Consider the following 13223-nt stretch of genomic DNA (forward strand, 5'->3'; position numbering starts at 1 on the left):
GNGNGGGGGGGGGGGGGCTCGTCACTAAATGCCACCCAGCAAATTTCTAGTGGCGACCGACTTATGAATAATTTATCATTTCCACGGACCTGGTTCTTTCACTTGTAGAGTAGCCAATTACCACTGAGCCGGTGGCACACGATGGGCGAAAACACGTACTTCACACCCATTGTTCGTCGATATAAAGCGCTTATACATTACAAAGAGAATTTTCGTAGGACTGCCATTACTTTAGTTTGCAGCGTGTGCATTGAGAACGGGTATCTTCGGCAGCCTATCCGCTGACGCAAACATAGTTTGAGGTTCGTGAGCGCTTGAAGTTGCTGTGGTGTTCTCCAAGTTTGTTGGTCTGGTGATGTTGTCTTTGTTAGGTTGTTGTCTGTCATTTCCCTCCATTTTTTTAATGTTTGGCGGCCCGTCTTCGATCGGCTTCGGTAAGATCTGTTCCTTCCCAAAGTGATTGCTCCATTAGCGCTAGTGCAGCCACATTTAAATTTGTAAAACTTCATGCCTACAGTCCCGTTTCGATTCGATTCGTTCATCAAAGTAGATTTTACTGAGGTATAATTTTACAAACTGATTGTGGAAGTACTAGTACTTAGTACTGAAGTAAACAAGAAACAATTACGCGCTCTGGTTGAGTTCATGGCATTTACATAAAACAAGGTGCTAATAGCCGTTTGTCGAAGACCTGTCAGCAGCCCTCTGATTGGTCACCGCTAGAAATCTACTGGATATCGTATAGTGTACACGGGGGGAGGTGGTCCTACGTGGCGGAAGAGAAGCGCACGGCGTTTGATTCGGCTCCTAGAGGTTAGCGGAGATGTCGACCCTGGTAATCTGCGGGGAGAGGGCTCTGCATGGCGCGGTGAGCGCACGACGGCGTGGAGGTCGTTAGCGCATGGCGTGTAGGTCGTCCTAAAGTGACAAACTAGAAACAAAGTCTAAAAGACCTTCACTACGCGTATCTGGTGAAATTTTTGAGAAGAAACATTCAGAGTGAGATCAGACAAGCTTTCGTGTGCTCTAGATGGAATGGAGGTTTCCCCACTGAAGGAATATGTTTGTTTTGTGAGGCCACATCAACTTGGCCAACCAGCACTGGACGAAAACCGACGTTTCCGGGTCGTATACTCCCGTACACACGCCCGGAAATTCCAAGTATACGGACATTTCCAGGTGTGTGCGACCCGTACACTTGCCGTGTGCGGGCCTGCACACGGCCCGGATATGAACCACTCAGGTGTTCGGGCTGTGTACCGGCCTGTGCACGCCTGCACACGCCACCCGTAAATCTCCGCACACGCCCGGATACGTGACACGTACCTCTGAGTGTGTGTATGAAATGTGCTTAAATTAGCGGTAATTTTCACCTAATTATCTTCCTCATTATCAGTCCGTGTACGGGTCGTACACACCCCGCACACGTCCCCCCTCCGATATGCCTTTTGTAATGTAAAGTAGCATCATGGCCGTTTATTCTCCCACCTTGTTTGCATAATTTTGTTTTCTTTATTGATTGTACATGGTCAACAACTAGCCACGGCAGAATCTAATAAGCTACATATTATGCACCCGACCGGCTTGTGGTACTGTGTGAGCCTACGGACAGCCGCAAGTGAAATACCGTGCGCAGGCGAGTGATAGACCGGACCGACTAATCTGCTATGCCCCAAGGAACATTCCCACGGGCGGCACATCTTGTGCCTCAGCACGGCCTTGAGTCGGGACACAGCGGATAGTCAGGAGGGGTGTACATCGGTCCTGGTCCGGTCTATTACTCTCTTGCACGTGGACTATCACTCGCCTATGCCCGCAGCCTGGCTCCCAGGGTTCTGCCTACCGTCTTTTCAAAGAACGAGGCATACTCTGAGGTTCACAATCTTCCCAATCAACCTCGGCCTGGAGAGTATGCGTAGTCTTGTCTCAGTTCGTCTTGCCAGTGTCCCACGGCGTTCTTGTCTTGAAAACTGCTCCAATTTACATAGAATGACCGATATTTCTCCGCGAGTGTCAATGATGAGATATGACACAATCTCTCACCGTGGAGCTTTTCTACCTCCATGCTCTCACTACGTTTCTTCTATTCTAGTGTGTTGCTTGTGTCCAGGACAGTTGTATAATGCACGTTCCACAACCAGGCTAGTAACGGAAAGATTTCAAAAATAATGACTCGAGCGTTAATTCGCCCCCTTTTCAAACCCCAACAAAGAGAAATGAATGCAATTGGCTGGTCTGGTTTACAGGTCACTGCAGGAATAATGACACAAAGAGTTGTGAAATGTCCCGCTTGTCTACTATTGTGTAAAAGTTGCATGCACACTAATAAAAAAACATAGGCTAATCTTTAAGCCAAAATACTATGGAATGTTACCATTAACACATAATTTGCAGTTTAACTCTGTAATGTTTTCAACTTCGTGTTCTTAAAGTTCTAGAAAATGAAATATAACCAAGGAAGTTAAACCTCCCTTATAAAAAAAAAACAAGGTAAATAAGACATAGGCGGCGTCTCGTCTCTGACCATGCCACAATACACATCTGACAACAATGTACAAGTAAACCGTGCATCTTTTGTCTCTTCCATTTTTTTTACACTAAAGTGGGCTGATATTTGAAAAACACCAAGCCGGTCCCCCTCATCACCAACAAAAAATGACCATGTTTGCAAAGGTAAAATATGTCAAGTTCGAAGGTTCCCAATAGCCTAGTTTGGTAAAATTCTGATCAGTAAGACCAGTAATTCTGCTGTTGTTTTTTGCCCACTGTAGATCCAATATGGTGCCGGGATAATGAAGCGTTAATATATGCGGGGAGACAACGGACCACACAAAGAAATCTGCTTATTGTTCATAGCAAGGGTTATACTAGTAGTTCCTGTCATGATTGATGCCGAAATAAAACTTATAAAATACTGGCACCGTTTGGAAAATTTACCCGAAGACGCTCTACTCCACGAGGCATACAATATTCTACATTCCGCTGATTCTGACTGGGTAAATCATATACACGACATCCTTAATTATAACGGTTTTGGATATGTATGGAAAAACCCCAGGTTGTATCACGTTGACATGTTTGCAGATCAATTACGACGTCGTTTACAGGATATTTACATCCAAGAATACCATACTTCTGTTCAAAACAATTCAAAACTTTCTGTCTATTCGATGTTAAAGACGAGGTACGGACAAGAAAATTACCTTTCTGAAATACACAATTTTGAAGTTCGTAGATCGATTACAAAGATGAGAATTTCTTGCCATAAATTGAATATAGAATTAGGAAGATATAAAAAAATCCCTCGCGACCAGAGGTTTTGTCCATTCTGTCCCAATGATATTGAAGATGAACAACATTTTATTTTGAATTGTACACTATATAACGATAAACGCACAAAGCTGTTCAACCTTCTCTCCGCCTGCTCAACAGAATTTGTTACATTTCATGCTATAGATAAATTTAAGTTCATCCTAGAAGGCAATAACCCTTACTGTGTACAAATAGGTAAATATATCAAAGAATGTTTAGACCTTAGAACAAGTAGTATTAGTTGACCCACCTATTGTTCTGTACGTAGGATATTTTCGTTATACCCATGTATACGTTATACCCATGTATAATTGTCTGTATATCTACATGTCTTTGACCTTACAAAAGTCGCTGTACTTTTTGTTGTGTCAATAAAGTTCTTCTATAAACTTTGGGATACACTTAGACCCCATTCATACCAAGGACGTTATATCAGAACCTAGTTGAAGCTCCGTGTTCATATAAAATCCTTGTTCATACCAAGCTTTATATATCCTTCTAGATTCTTTAGCAGAGTTTATATAATGTCCTTGGTTTATATAAGCCTAGCGTGGCCCAAAAAATCAACCATTCTCTGGCGAGGTCGAGTTTATTTATAGCAGACATCGGCCCCCAAACAACATTTATTCTATTTACCGACTTTTAATGTAACGTGGATTTCCTCTACCATCCAATCTAGATGTCTTGTCTTTGTGTTGCGTTGCCTGTTACCTATAACGTTTTAGATAGTAATTCAGTTCATGGTGCGAACTCATGTTTAGGTAGATTTCAGGAGTGAAAATAATATTGTTTTCTAACCAGCATTTTCCCCGTTCTTCTTACACGCGGCCTTTGAAAACACATGTGCACCTCTCAATTCACGCATTTGCGAAACGATCTACATGTATGGTGACCCCTTATTGTTTGGCACTACTTGGGACGTGTGACGTGTGCAGGCCCGTATATTCCCGTACACACGACTAATTACCAGGTGTCCGGGCGTGTCCGGAGGTATCACAGACCCGCACACGCCGTGGCTGATATTTCCCGCACTCGCCGGGACAGGTATAAACAGATATTTTTCCTTAAAATTTCATCACTTTTTACAAAAAAGGTTCATAAAAACGTCTTCAGTCTTTTTTTTTTGCAATGTATTTTACAAAAAAAAAAAAAAACTTTTTTGAAAGTTCAAGATTGATGATCCAAGATAGCGGATAGCTTAAATATACATAACATCATTTTGTAACGTCAGTGGTGTTGCTATTGGCAACAATAGTCTTAGTACACCCTAGAATATTGTATTATAACCATTTTTTGTTAAAGTTACGTTGTACAACATTGAGTTTTTAGGGAATAACGTATCTATACGGTTTTGGCTATTTAAAAGGACATAATGTCATATTGCGTCATAACGACATCAAAATTGTTGATATCGTTCTTTTTAACTAGAGCACCGTCCTCTAAAAATTCGGTGGCCATATGATATATACCCTGGATGCCAAACTAGTATCGGGGGGTTAGCCGTTTTCCTTCGGCAGCCAAGAACCATTCGCCCACCTACCTAAATTACTGCTACAGGGGAGTTGAGCCCGAGGGGTTTGTTCGGTAATAGGGCCGGACAAACCCCTCGGGCTCAACTCCTCTGTAGCGGTGATTAAGGTAGGCGGGTGAAGGGTTCTTGGCTGCCGAAGAAAACAGCTTACGGCCCGATACTAGTTTGGCATCCTGGGTATATGATATACCGTTGGCGAGTTCGGAAGGGGGGCCCGACCCCCCCCCCCCCCCATCCCACGAAGCCCAAAAAAGCTCGGTCTAGATAGGGTTAAGATTAAAAGCATGAATAGTCAAACATATCTCATTTACGGCTCAAAATAACAATAAGGGTTGTCCTGAAAATCGTTTTAGGGCTTAAAAAGTCAAGTTTAAAGTTGACTGAGCTCAATTTGTATCTCCTAATTGTAGATTTAAATAGAACATGTCTTTAAACATCTTTAAACGTATTAGTATATGTATTCATGTGACGTATGATTAATATGACTAAATGATTTGGAATCAACATATGTAATGTAGAATGGCGGGGCTTTGCGAAGTGTATTAAATATGACAACTCAGGCTCATCAGTAGCATGGTTGCTTCACCATTCAATGTTTAATTCTTTTGTTAATTGTCTTTTACGTTTGCAGGTGTTGTCCAACATGTTGGACATGGTAAATCCACGGTCATCACTGTTTGGAGGAAAATCTCTTTTCGAAATATATCGTAAACAACTGAATAGTATAGGGGGAGACCTGGAACATAATATGGTGAAGGTATAAAGCTTTTCCTTATTCACTTCCTTATTTTTATTTTTTTCCCTTTTTACGATCCCAAGCGTCGTGGTCTTTATTTTGAATTCACATTGATGTACATAAAAAATTTACAGAAGATACAATGTATTTATTACAACCTATAAGACTAAGAAGGTCTCCCAATTTTCTTTTTGCGTTCCTGTATAACATATTTTCTTTTATTTTTTAGATGAAAGTAAAGTCGTTTCTTTCATTACATTCTTCTAACCCATGTCGAAAATATATTCCTAGACACTTAATCGGCCTTTGAGGAATAGAAATCTCTTCGATTTCCTTACTCCTAAACATCCAGCAACGTAACCAAATTACTTGTGTTTTTTTAGGTTTAGTTGTGGCCCTATTATTTTACTGAAATATATTTTTGCCTGCATGGCAACATGTACAGACTCTTCGCTCCCCCTTTAAACTTTCTTCTTTGACTTGACCTGAAAGTTGCACAGTTTGAACACATCGAACACATGAAGTGATATATATTTTTACAACTAGTGATAATTGGTCTGGCAAATCATCCTAGTCTTCCTGCTGTGAAAAGGCTAAATCATTTAAAGTACATGTCTTGCGTTTATCAGTTAATGCATATATAGTGCTTTGAATACAGTATATATGTATTTTTAATCATTACTGTACATATTGAGTAATTACAAAAATGAATTTATGTAGTTTCTCGGATCATGGGTGGGACAGAGAGGGAAGAGCGCGGGCATTTAGAATGACATGCGGCCATTGGAAGTGGTAAAGACTAGATCATCACAACTATCATGTCGGGCGACTAGCCCGGACCAAGGCCACTCTCTCTCTCTTTCTTAATAAAGACAGGATAAACAAGCATGCCGATTGAGGAGAAATTTTTTTCACCCTCCTGACTTATAGCTGGAGATAAAACCTCTAAGTCACATTCGAGTTTGAAATTCTAAACCCTCTCTCTAATACCTCTTCACGCATGAATCTGAAACTCAGAATGTAAAGTGAAAATAGTAAGTTTTCTATTACGTATAGTCGATAGATCTAAAGTAAATTAACATTTGGCTTTCAAATTAATAGGTTTGTAAATTAATATTTTTTTGGGTTTTGTCCATAACTACTAGTAACACATGTTAATGATCACATGCAGATGCGACTCAAAGTTGCGCAGGTCTACGGACTGATCGGAGGTGGATACTCTGCGTGGGCAACAGCTCTGCGAATCAAGGGGCGGAAACATGAAATTCCATCGATAGTACGAACGGGGAAAGGAAAACTCAGCAGTGTGAAACGAATCCTGCAAAAATATGTTGATTATGGTACGTTTACTGACGACATAAGGCTTGAAAAAAATCTTCAACTGGGATCTATGTTTATGCCAATGAACATTTTCCTATAAAACATAATGCTATGCATTGAAGACTCTTTCTGGCTTGCTACAACATATTATGTTGGATTTATCCCTTTTTTTTTAGATCTTTTGGTATAACTGCTGTTTTTATTAGGTTGGACATATCTTGGGCATAAAACATCCAATTCAAGGCTATCGTCTGATAAAGTAGGCAAAGGCATACCTATCATATCATTGGCAGTCCAGTCTCGGCATACCACAACAAGAGTTAAAGCACATCATACCTTCACCGAAAAATGTTAACCATTTTATGGTGTACAAATTTAAGATTTTTACACATGGTGATGTTTCTAACATATGATGATGTTTCTAACACATGATGATATATCTAGCACATGATGATGTTTCTAACACATGATGATGTATCTAACACATGATGATGTTTCGATGTTTCTAACACATGATGATATTTCGACAAATTTGAGATTTTTACACGTGGTGATGTTTCTAACACATGGTGATGTTTTTAACACATGGTGATGTTTCTAACACATGATGATGTTTCTAACACATGATGATGTTTCTAACACATGATGATGTTTCTAACATTAAGATGTTTCTAACACATGATGGTGTTTCTAACACATTATGATGTTTCTAACACATGATGGTGTTTCTAACACATGATGATGTTTCTAACACATGATGATGTTTCTAACACATGATGATGTTTCTAACACATGATAGTGTTTCCAACACATGATGATGTTTCTAACACACGATGATGTTTCGACAAATTTGAGATTTTTACACGTGGTGATGTTTCTAACACATGGTGATGTTTCTTACACATGGTGATGTTTCTAAGACATGATGATGTTTCTAACACATGATGAGGTTTCTAACACATGATGTTGTTTCTAACACATGATGATGTTTCTAACACACGATGATGTTTCGACAAATTTGAGATTTTTACACATGATGATGTTTCTAAAACATTAAAGATGCTCTAATTTTTGTTGCATTGCTGAGCAACAGGCAGCAACTGATAATAATTTTAGAGCCAACTCTGGTTAAAGCTACCGTAAAAGCACATGTTGACTGTAGATTCTTTTATTAGTAAATATTGTGCATGTATTATAAAAGTGATTGTGGTTTGAACAATCGTGGACACAAAGGTAAACTGTAATTGTAATGTTGTGACAAACTTGAAAATGTTCTGATATAGGTACCTGCCATGGAGGCTATCAACGAAAGAACAGGAAGTGCTACAAAGCATTCGGATTCCTCAAGGCATGGCACGATGCATCTGCCTACTGCCGAAGACAGGGATCAGGAGGAAATCTTGCAATGCCAAAAGACAGAAGTACTGACAATTTCGTTATCGAGTTGAAAAATGCTAAAAGCACTTCAAAACAGTTTTGGTTTGGACTGAATGACGGGGGGAGCGAAGGCCGATGGAAATGGAATGATGGCACGACTTACAGTCGGATGTATTACAATAACTTTACACCAGGTCAGCCTGATAACGGCTATTGGAAAGATTGGTTGGGCCGTTACAAGCGCAATGAAGACTGTGCATTGTATTATGAGGCAAACAAGGACACCTGGAACGACACCTGGAACGATGTAGACTGTAGCCTGGAAAGATACTTCATCTGTGAGCGGACCCCCTTTGGTAAGTGCACAAATACCATAGAACACAATAACTTGCAGAATCACTTGATGATGAATTTGCAGTTCCACTGTTATAAATTACCTACGTAACAGTAACGATATCCAATTAAATCAAAGGCATTTCAAGATTTGCTTAACACATTGATATAATTGAATTATTTCAAATTGACCAGTAGTTCAAGGACTGATTCTTGTTCCTCCTTGAGCTAAGAACTGTAAAGCTGGAATACGATTATGGTAAATAAGACCTTTAACTGAAATAATAACATAAATGCATACTAGTTGTTAGAGTATGTCATTGTTTTATATGTGTTTGACTGCACGTCCACTAATAGCCACTTTTTTTTCATTATGACAGGATTATACTGACCAGAACACTTCCTGACAATATGGTGAATCGCTCAGAGGATGCAGTGCTATGACTATTGCTTGTGAATTTACCGGTATACCCATTTTGTAATGCACAAGCTCTTATTTACTTACTCTATCAATACCCATGTACTTTCGATAACAAAATCTGCAAAATTAATCATTTTGATTTAAGTTGTGTCGTTCTTATGGTAAATGACGGCATGTTTACATAGGCATCATCTCCCATTCATTGTCTTTTTTTAATGCATAAAATGAAAGCATGAGACTACTTTTCCATAACCGTTTTATAAAATTCCCCATTCCATCAAACCTTGTTTGGGGGTTAGATCCAAACAACTCAATCTAACTACTACTGAATTTGTTGTAATGTGCTTTATTATCAGTACACTATGAAAAAGGAACAATCTTCTTACTTTTTCGACCCCCCCCCCACTCTCTTCCAACCCCTTTTTTCAAATTTACTACCAGACTTGAGACTCTATCTGATACCATCCATAAAATACACCATGTATGGCTGATTGCGACAATATCTTTACATATAATCTTTTTTTATTACATTTACAATTAAGAACATGTGCGATTTACTTTTGCAGTCAATGTTAGCTTATGCTTGTCTGCTACTTTGATGAATCTGGTGTTTACATGCCATTTACTAAGTAAACTGTATTTTGCCTTGGTTATGGGGTGAGGCATTTCCTTATCACAGACTGCATGTAAAGTGTATCACCGTAGCCTGCTTAACAGGATCCGTCCTATTATTGATGTAATTCTTCGCCCAAATCAGAATGGCTTTCGCCAAAGCCGATCCACTACATCACATATTCTAGTCCCTTGTAAGATCCTTGAGAATGTGTTCAGGAAACTCTCAAGTCTTTGTACGAATGAACTTTTACAAAGGCTGATCAGACTGAAGTCATGATTTTACATGTACACGGCAGAAAACCTTCAGTAGCTCTTCAATGCTAATCATGGACTAGAATGCATTTGCACATTGCAGTCCTGTATAGGTAGCTCCTGATTTCAGTCACTGTTATACAAGAAGTTTTTGAATTTGTTTTTTTTTTTTTTTGTTTTGACATCATATTATATACAGGCACACAATGTCCTTCTGATGACAGGATCAAATCAAGTTTACTTGGTGATAAATAGGCTTCATTTAGATCGCGAGTTTTCTTCTGAATGCTTAAAAGTGTTCAATTGGTGATTTTGTTATAGAAGTAGATGCTGTGCTATTATAAAATGTCATTAGTTTTATTGCTTTCGTTATTACTTATTTAGATACAGGCACACTATGTCCTTCTGATGGCAGGATTATACCTGGTTTACTTGGTGACAAATTGGCTGAATTTAGATCGTGGATTTTCTACTGAATGCTTGAAAGTGATTAATTGGCGATTCTGCCATAGACGTAGACGCTGTGCCGTTATTGCTTTTTATTATCAACTACTTAGTATTTAGATACAGGCACACAATGTCCTTCTGATGGCAGGATCATACCAAGTTTACTTTGTGACAAATTGGCTTCATTTAGGTCGTGAATTTTTTTTGAATGCTTAAAAGTGATTAATTGGTGATTCTGTCATGATAGAAGTAGACGCTGTGCCATTATAGAATATGCACATTTTTTTTTGCTTTTTGCTATCATCTATTTAAATACAGGCACACAATGTCCCTCTAATGGCAGGTTTATACTAAATATATGTATGTATGTATGTATGTATGAAAATTTGACAACACTTGGATTAAGTGAACGGGAGGTTTGCGCATGAAAAATATCTGCTTAAAAAATCCTGAAACATGCCAGAAAATATATAAAGCCTCGACCCGGACTTTTGGAGGCGACATTAAGGAATGGTGGTTCTGTCATAGAGGTAGACGCTGTGCCATTAGAATATGTTATGTAAGCCTTAAAGTTTTGAAGTGTGTATATTAGGGGCTGCCCAGTCAAGTCGTTGGATACTGCAAGAAAAACAAAACTTACGTCTTCCTTATAAAACATGATCGATTGTACCAGCTGAAATACAGCTATAAAAAAGATTTCTAATTCTTAAAACTCAATAACACCTTAAGCAGTAAGACTTTTAGTCAGAGTATCAATTGCAGTTAAAAACCAGTTGGCTGAGCAACGGTGATGACGTCGAACCAGTAACACTATGATGTTCCTCTTATGTAATCTACTAGCAGATGTGAGACTCCGGTTTGTTTTGTTTGTCTTTCTTTGGAATTTTGTACATCTCTTTGTAAAGCATGTTTTTGTCTATTTTTTCTTCATGATCATTTGGTGAAGGCAACCAATAGAAAAATCACACTACTATGAAATCGTAGTTACAAACATGTAAGACATGTCAAACAAGACATAGTATTTTGTCAACGTGGAGATTGCCTTACCAGAAAGGTGATAAAACATGTATTTGTAATGGATAGATCAACACAATAAAGTCGGATGTCCATATCGTTAGTGAGGAACACTTTTATCATGTGAGCAGAAGAATCGGAACATTGATAGATGCGGACTAGAAAATGCCTTACCTTGTGGCCTTAAGATCAATGCCAATTACATCTTAGAGGGGAAACTGTTAGTGACACCTGAATGAAACTTGTGTAAAACATCTATACATGGTGTGTGTTGATGATCATCATTGAGACCCATTTTAGGATGTAATTTTTTTTTCTTTTGTCAACTATATAACATAGGTAACGGTAAGTTAAAGTTAGATCCCAGTCTGTATTGTTGAAATGTCTTTACACATCAAAAAGGAAGGACCATCATAATATTAAGGTATATACTCACTTGTCACTATCCTAACGTAAACATTTTTATGCGATCCAAAGTAACATCTCATGAAATGTTTGTATGTGAGTAACATTCCACACAGAAAAGCATAATACATACATGTACTGATGAAAAGAATTTCAATTGTACATCAGTGACGTTAGCAGACTTTTTGTTACCTGGATATTTCAAAGACACCATTAAGAAACGGTAACATGTCAGGAACTTGAAATGTGTCTGATAGGGTTGAAAACGGACTGAAGAAAATAAGGTGGTATGTTAAAGATCGTGCAAAAAGAAAGTAACATCTGAATCAGGGCTGAATGTTGAACTTCGATTGTACTTGTAGTTTGTTTCAGTTCCCAGCTGAAATTACCTGCAGCAATCAGATCCTGGTAACAATTAAGAGTTTCACAATTTAAAAACAGTTTAATATCAACACTGTTATATCTGCTGTCTGTCATTGGGACTGGTGTTGTTAAGAATGCTTAAGATGTTGCACTTTTTTCTGATTTCTACAATAAATGGAGACTATTATGGTTACATTATGCATCTGTGATTTTTGACCCGTGTGTCTGTGTACGTGTATATCATGTGTGGTTTGGTGTGTTAGATCTGGTCCCAAGAAAATTGAATATAATGTAATACAAAAAACACACGAAAGTTATGTTAATTTGAGAGTAAATTAATAAAACATGATGACGGAAAGAAAACTACAATTAAAGCGATCTACATGTAGATGTAATTGTTAAGTGGAAAGATAAATCCCAGAAGAATAGAGATGCGTGCTTCATTAAAAATGGCAGCCTTAAAGCGGATGTAGGGCAGGCCTTGTTTTGTTGGTCTTTTTCAGCCTTTTAGGTTTCAAGTTTTAGCACAGAGAGTCTAGACATACACAAAAGGCTACAAAAGAACCCCATTCCAAAGTACAGTATACAATTATTCAAAACTCCGGGGTTAGATCAGAGGCCAATATACGAGCTTACAATATAAAAAAAAATAGAAAGAAAAATGGCGATGTATATTCTTAATTGCAAGCTAGGGGTGGGGGAATAACAACGCCTTTTTTGGTATAAAATGAAAGCCTCAAACACACTTTTGCAAAATAAAAATGCGGGGAGGGGGGCCAAATTACAAATCAAACAGTGCACAAAAATAGAATATGATTATGATGAATATGAAGCTGCTGATCATAATCCGGAAATCAGTGCAGAAAAGAATCTTGGCTACATCAACAAATTTTGTTATTACATTCATATCTACCCAAAGTAGCTTAGGATTAACCTAACTAAACAGTTTAGTTTGAAGTTAGAAGTTACATTTTATTGCAAATTAAATACAGCACATTTGTTCTTCTATATACAGGCGCAACTAGGAGATATCCTTTGGGATATTTTAGGGAACATCAGACGGTTCAGAATGTTGCCTAATCTGGCAACATGCCCCG

At 38.4% G+C, this 13223-nt stretch overlaps 1 protein-coding gene across 1 annotated transcript in view; it reads left to right on the plus strand.

The window, feature by feature from the left end:
- LOC109462929 overlaps positions 1-9976 on the plus strand; it is a 19030-nt gene extending 9054 nt beyond the window's left edge. The window contains exons 15-18 of the mRNA XM_019759559.1: positions 5475-5600; positions 6751-6919; positions 8183-8632; positions 8990-9976. Coding sequence (XP_019615118.1) covers positions 5475-5600; positions 6751-6919; positions 8183-8632; positions 8990-9000 — 756 coding nt within the window. The 3' untranslated portion in view covers positions 9001-9976. The remainder of the gene's footprint in view (positions 1-5474; positions 5601-6750; positions 6920-8182; positions 8633-8989) is intronic.
- The last annotated feature ends 3247 nt before the right edge of the window (positions 9977-13223 follow it).

This window comes from Branchiostoma belcheri, unplaced genomic scaffold (assembly GCF_001625305.1).
Source record: "Branchiostoma belcheri isolate BF01 breed outbred unplaced genomic scaffold, Haploidv18h27 scaffold120, whole genome shotgun sequence".
Taxonomy (NCBI): domain Eukaryota; kingdom Metazoa; phylum Chordata; class Leptocardii; order Amphioxiformes; family Branchiostomatidae; genus Branchiostoma; species Branchiostoma belcheri.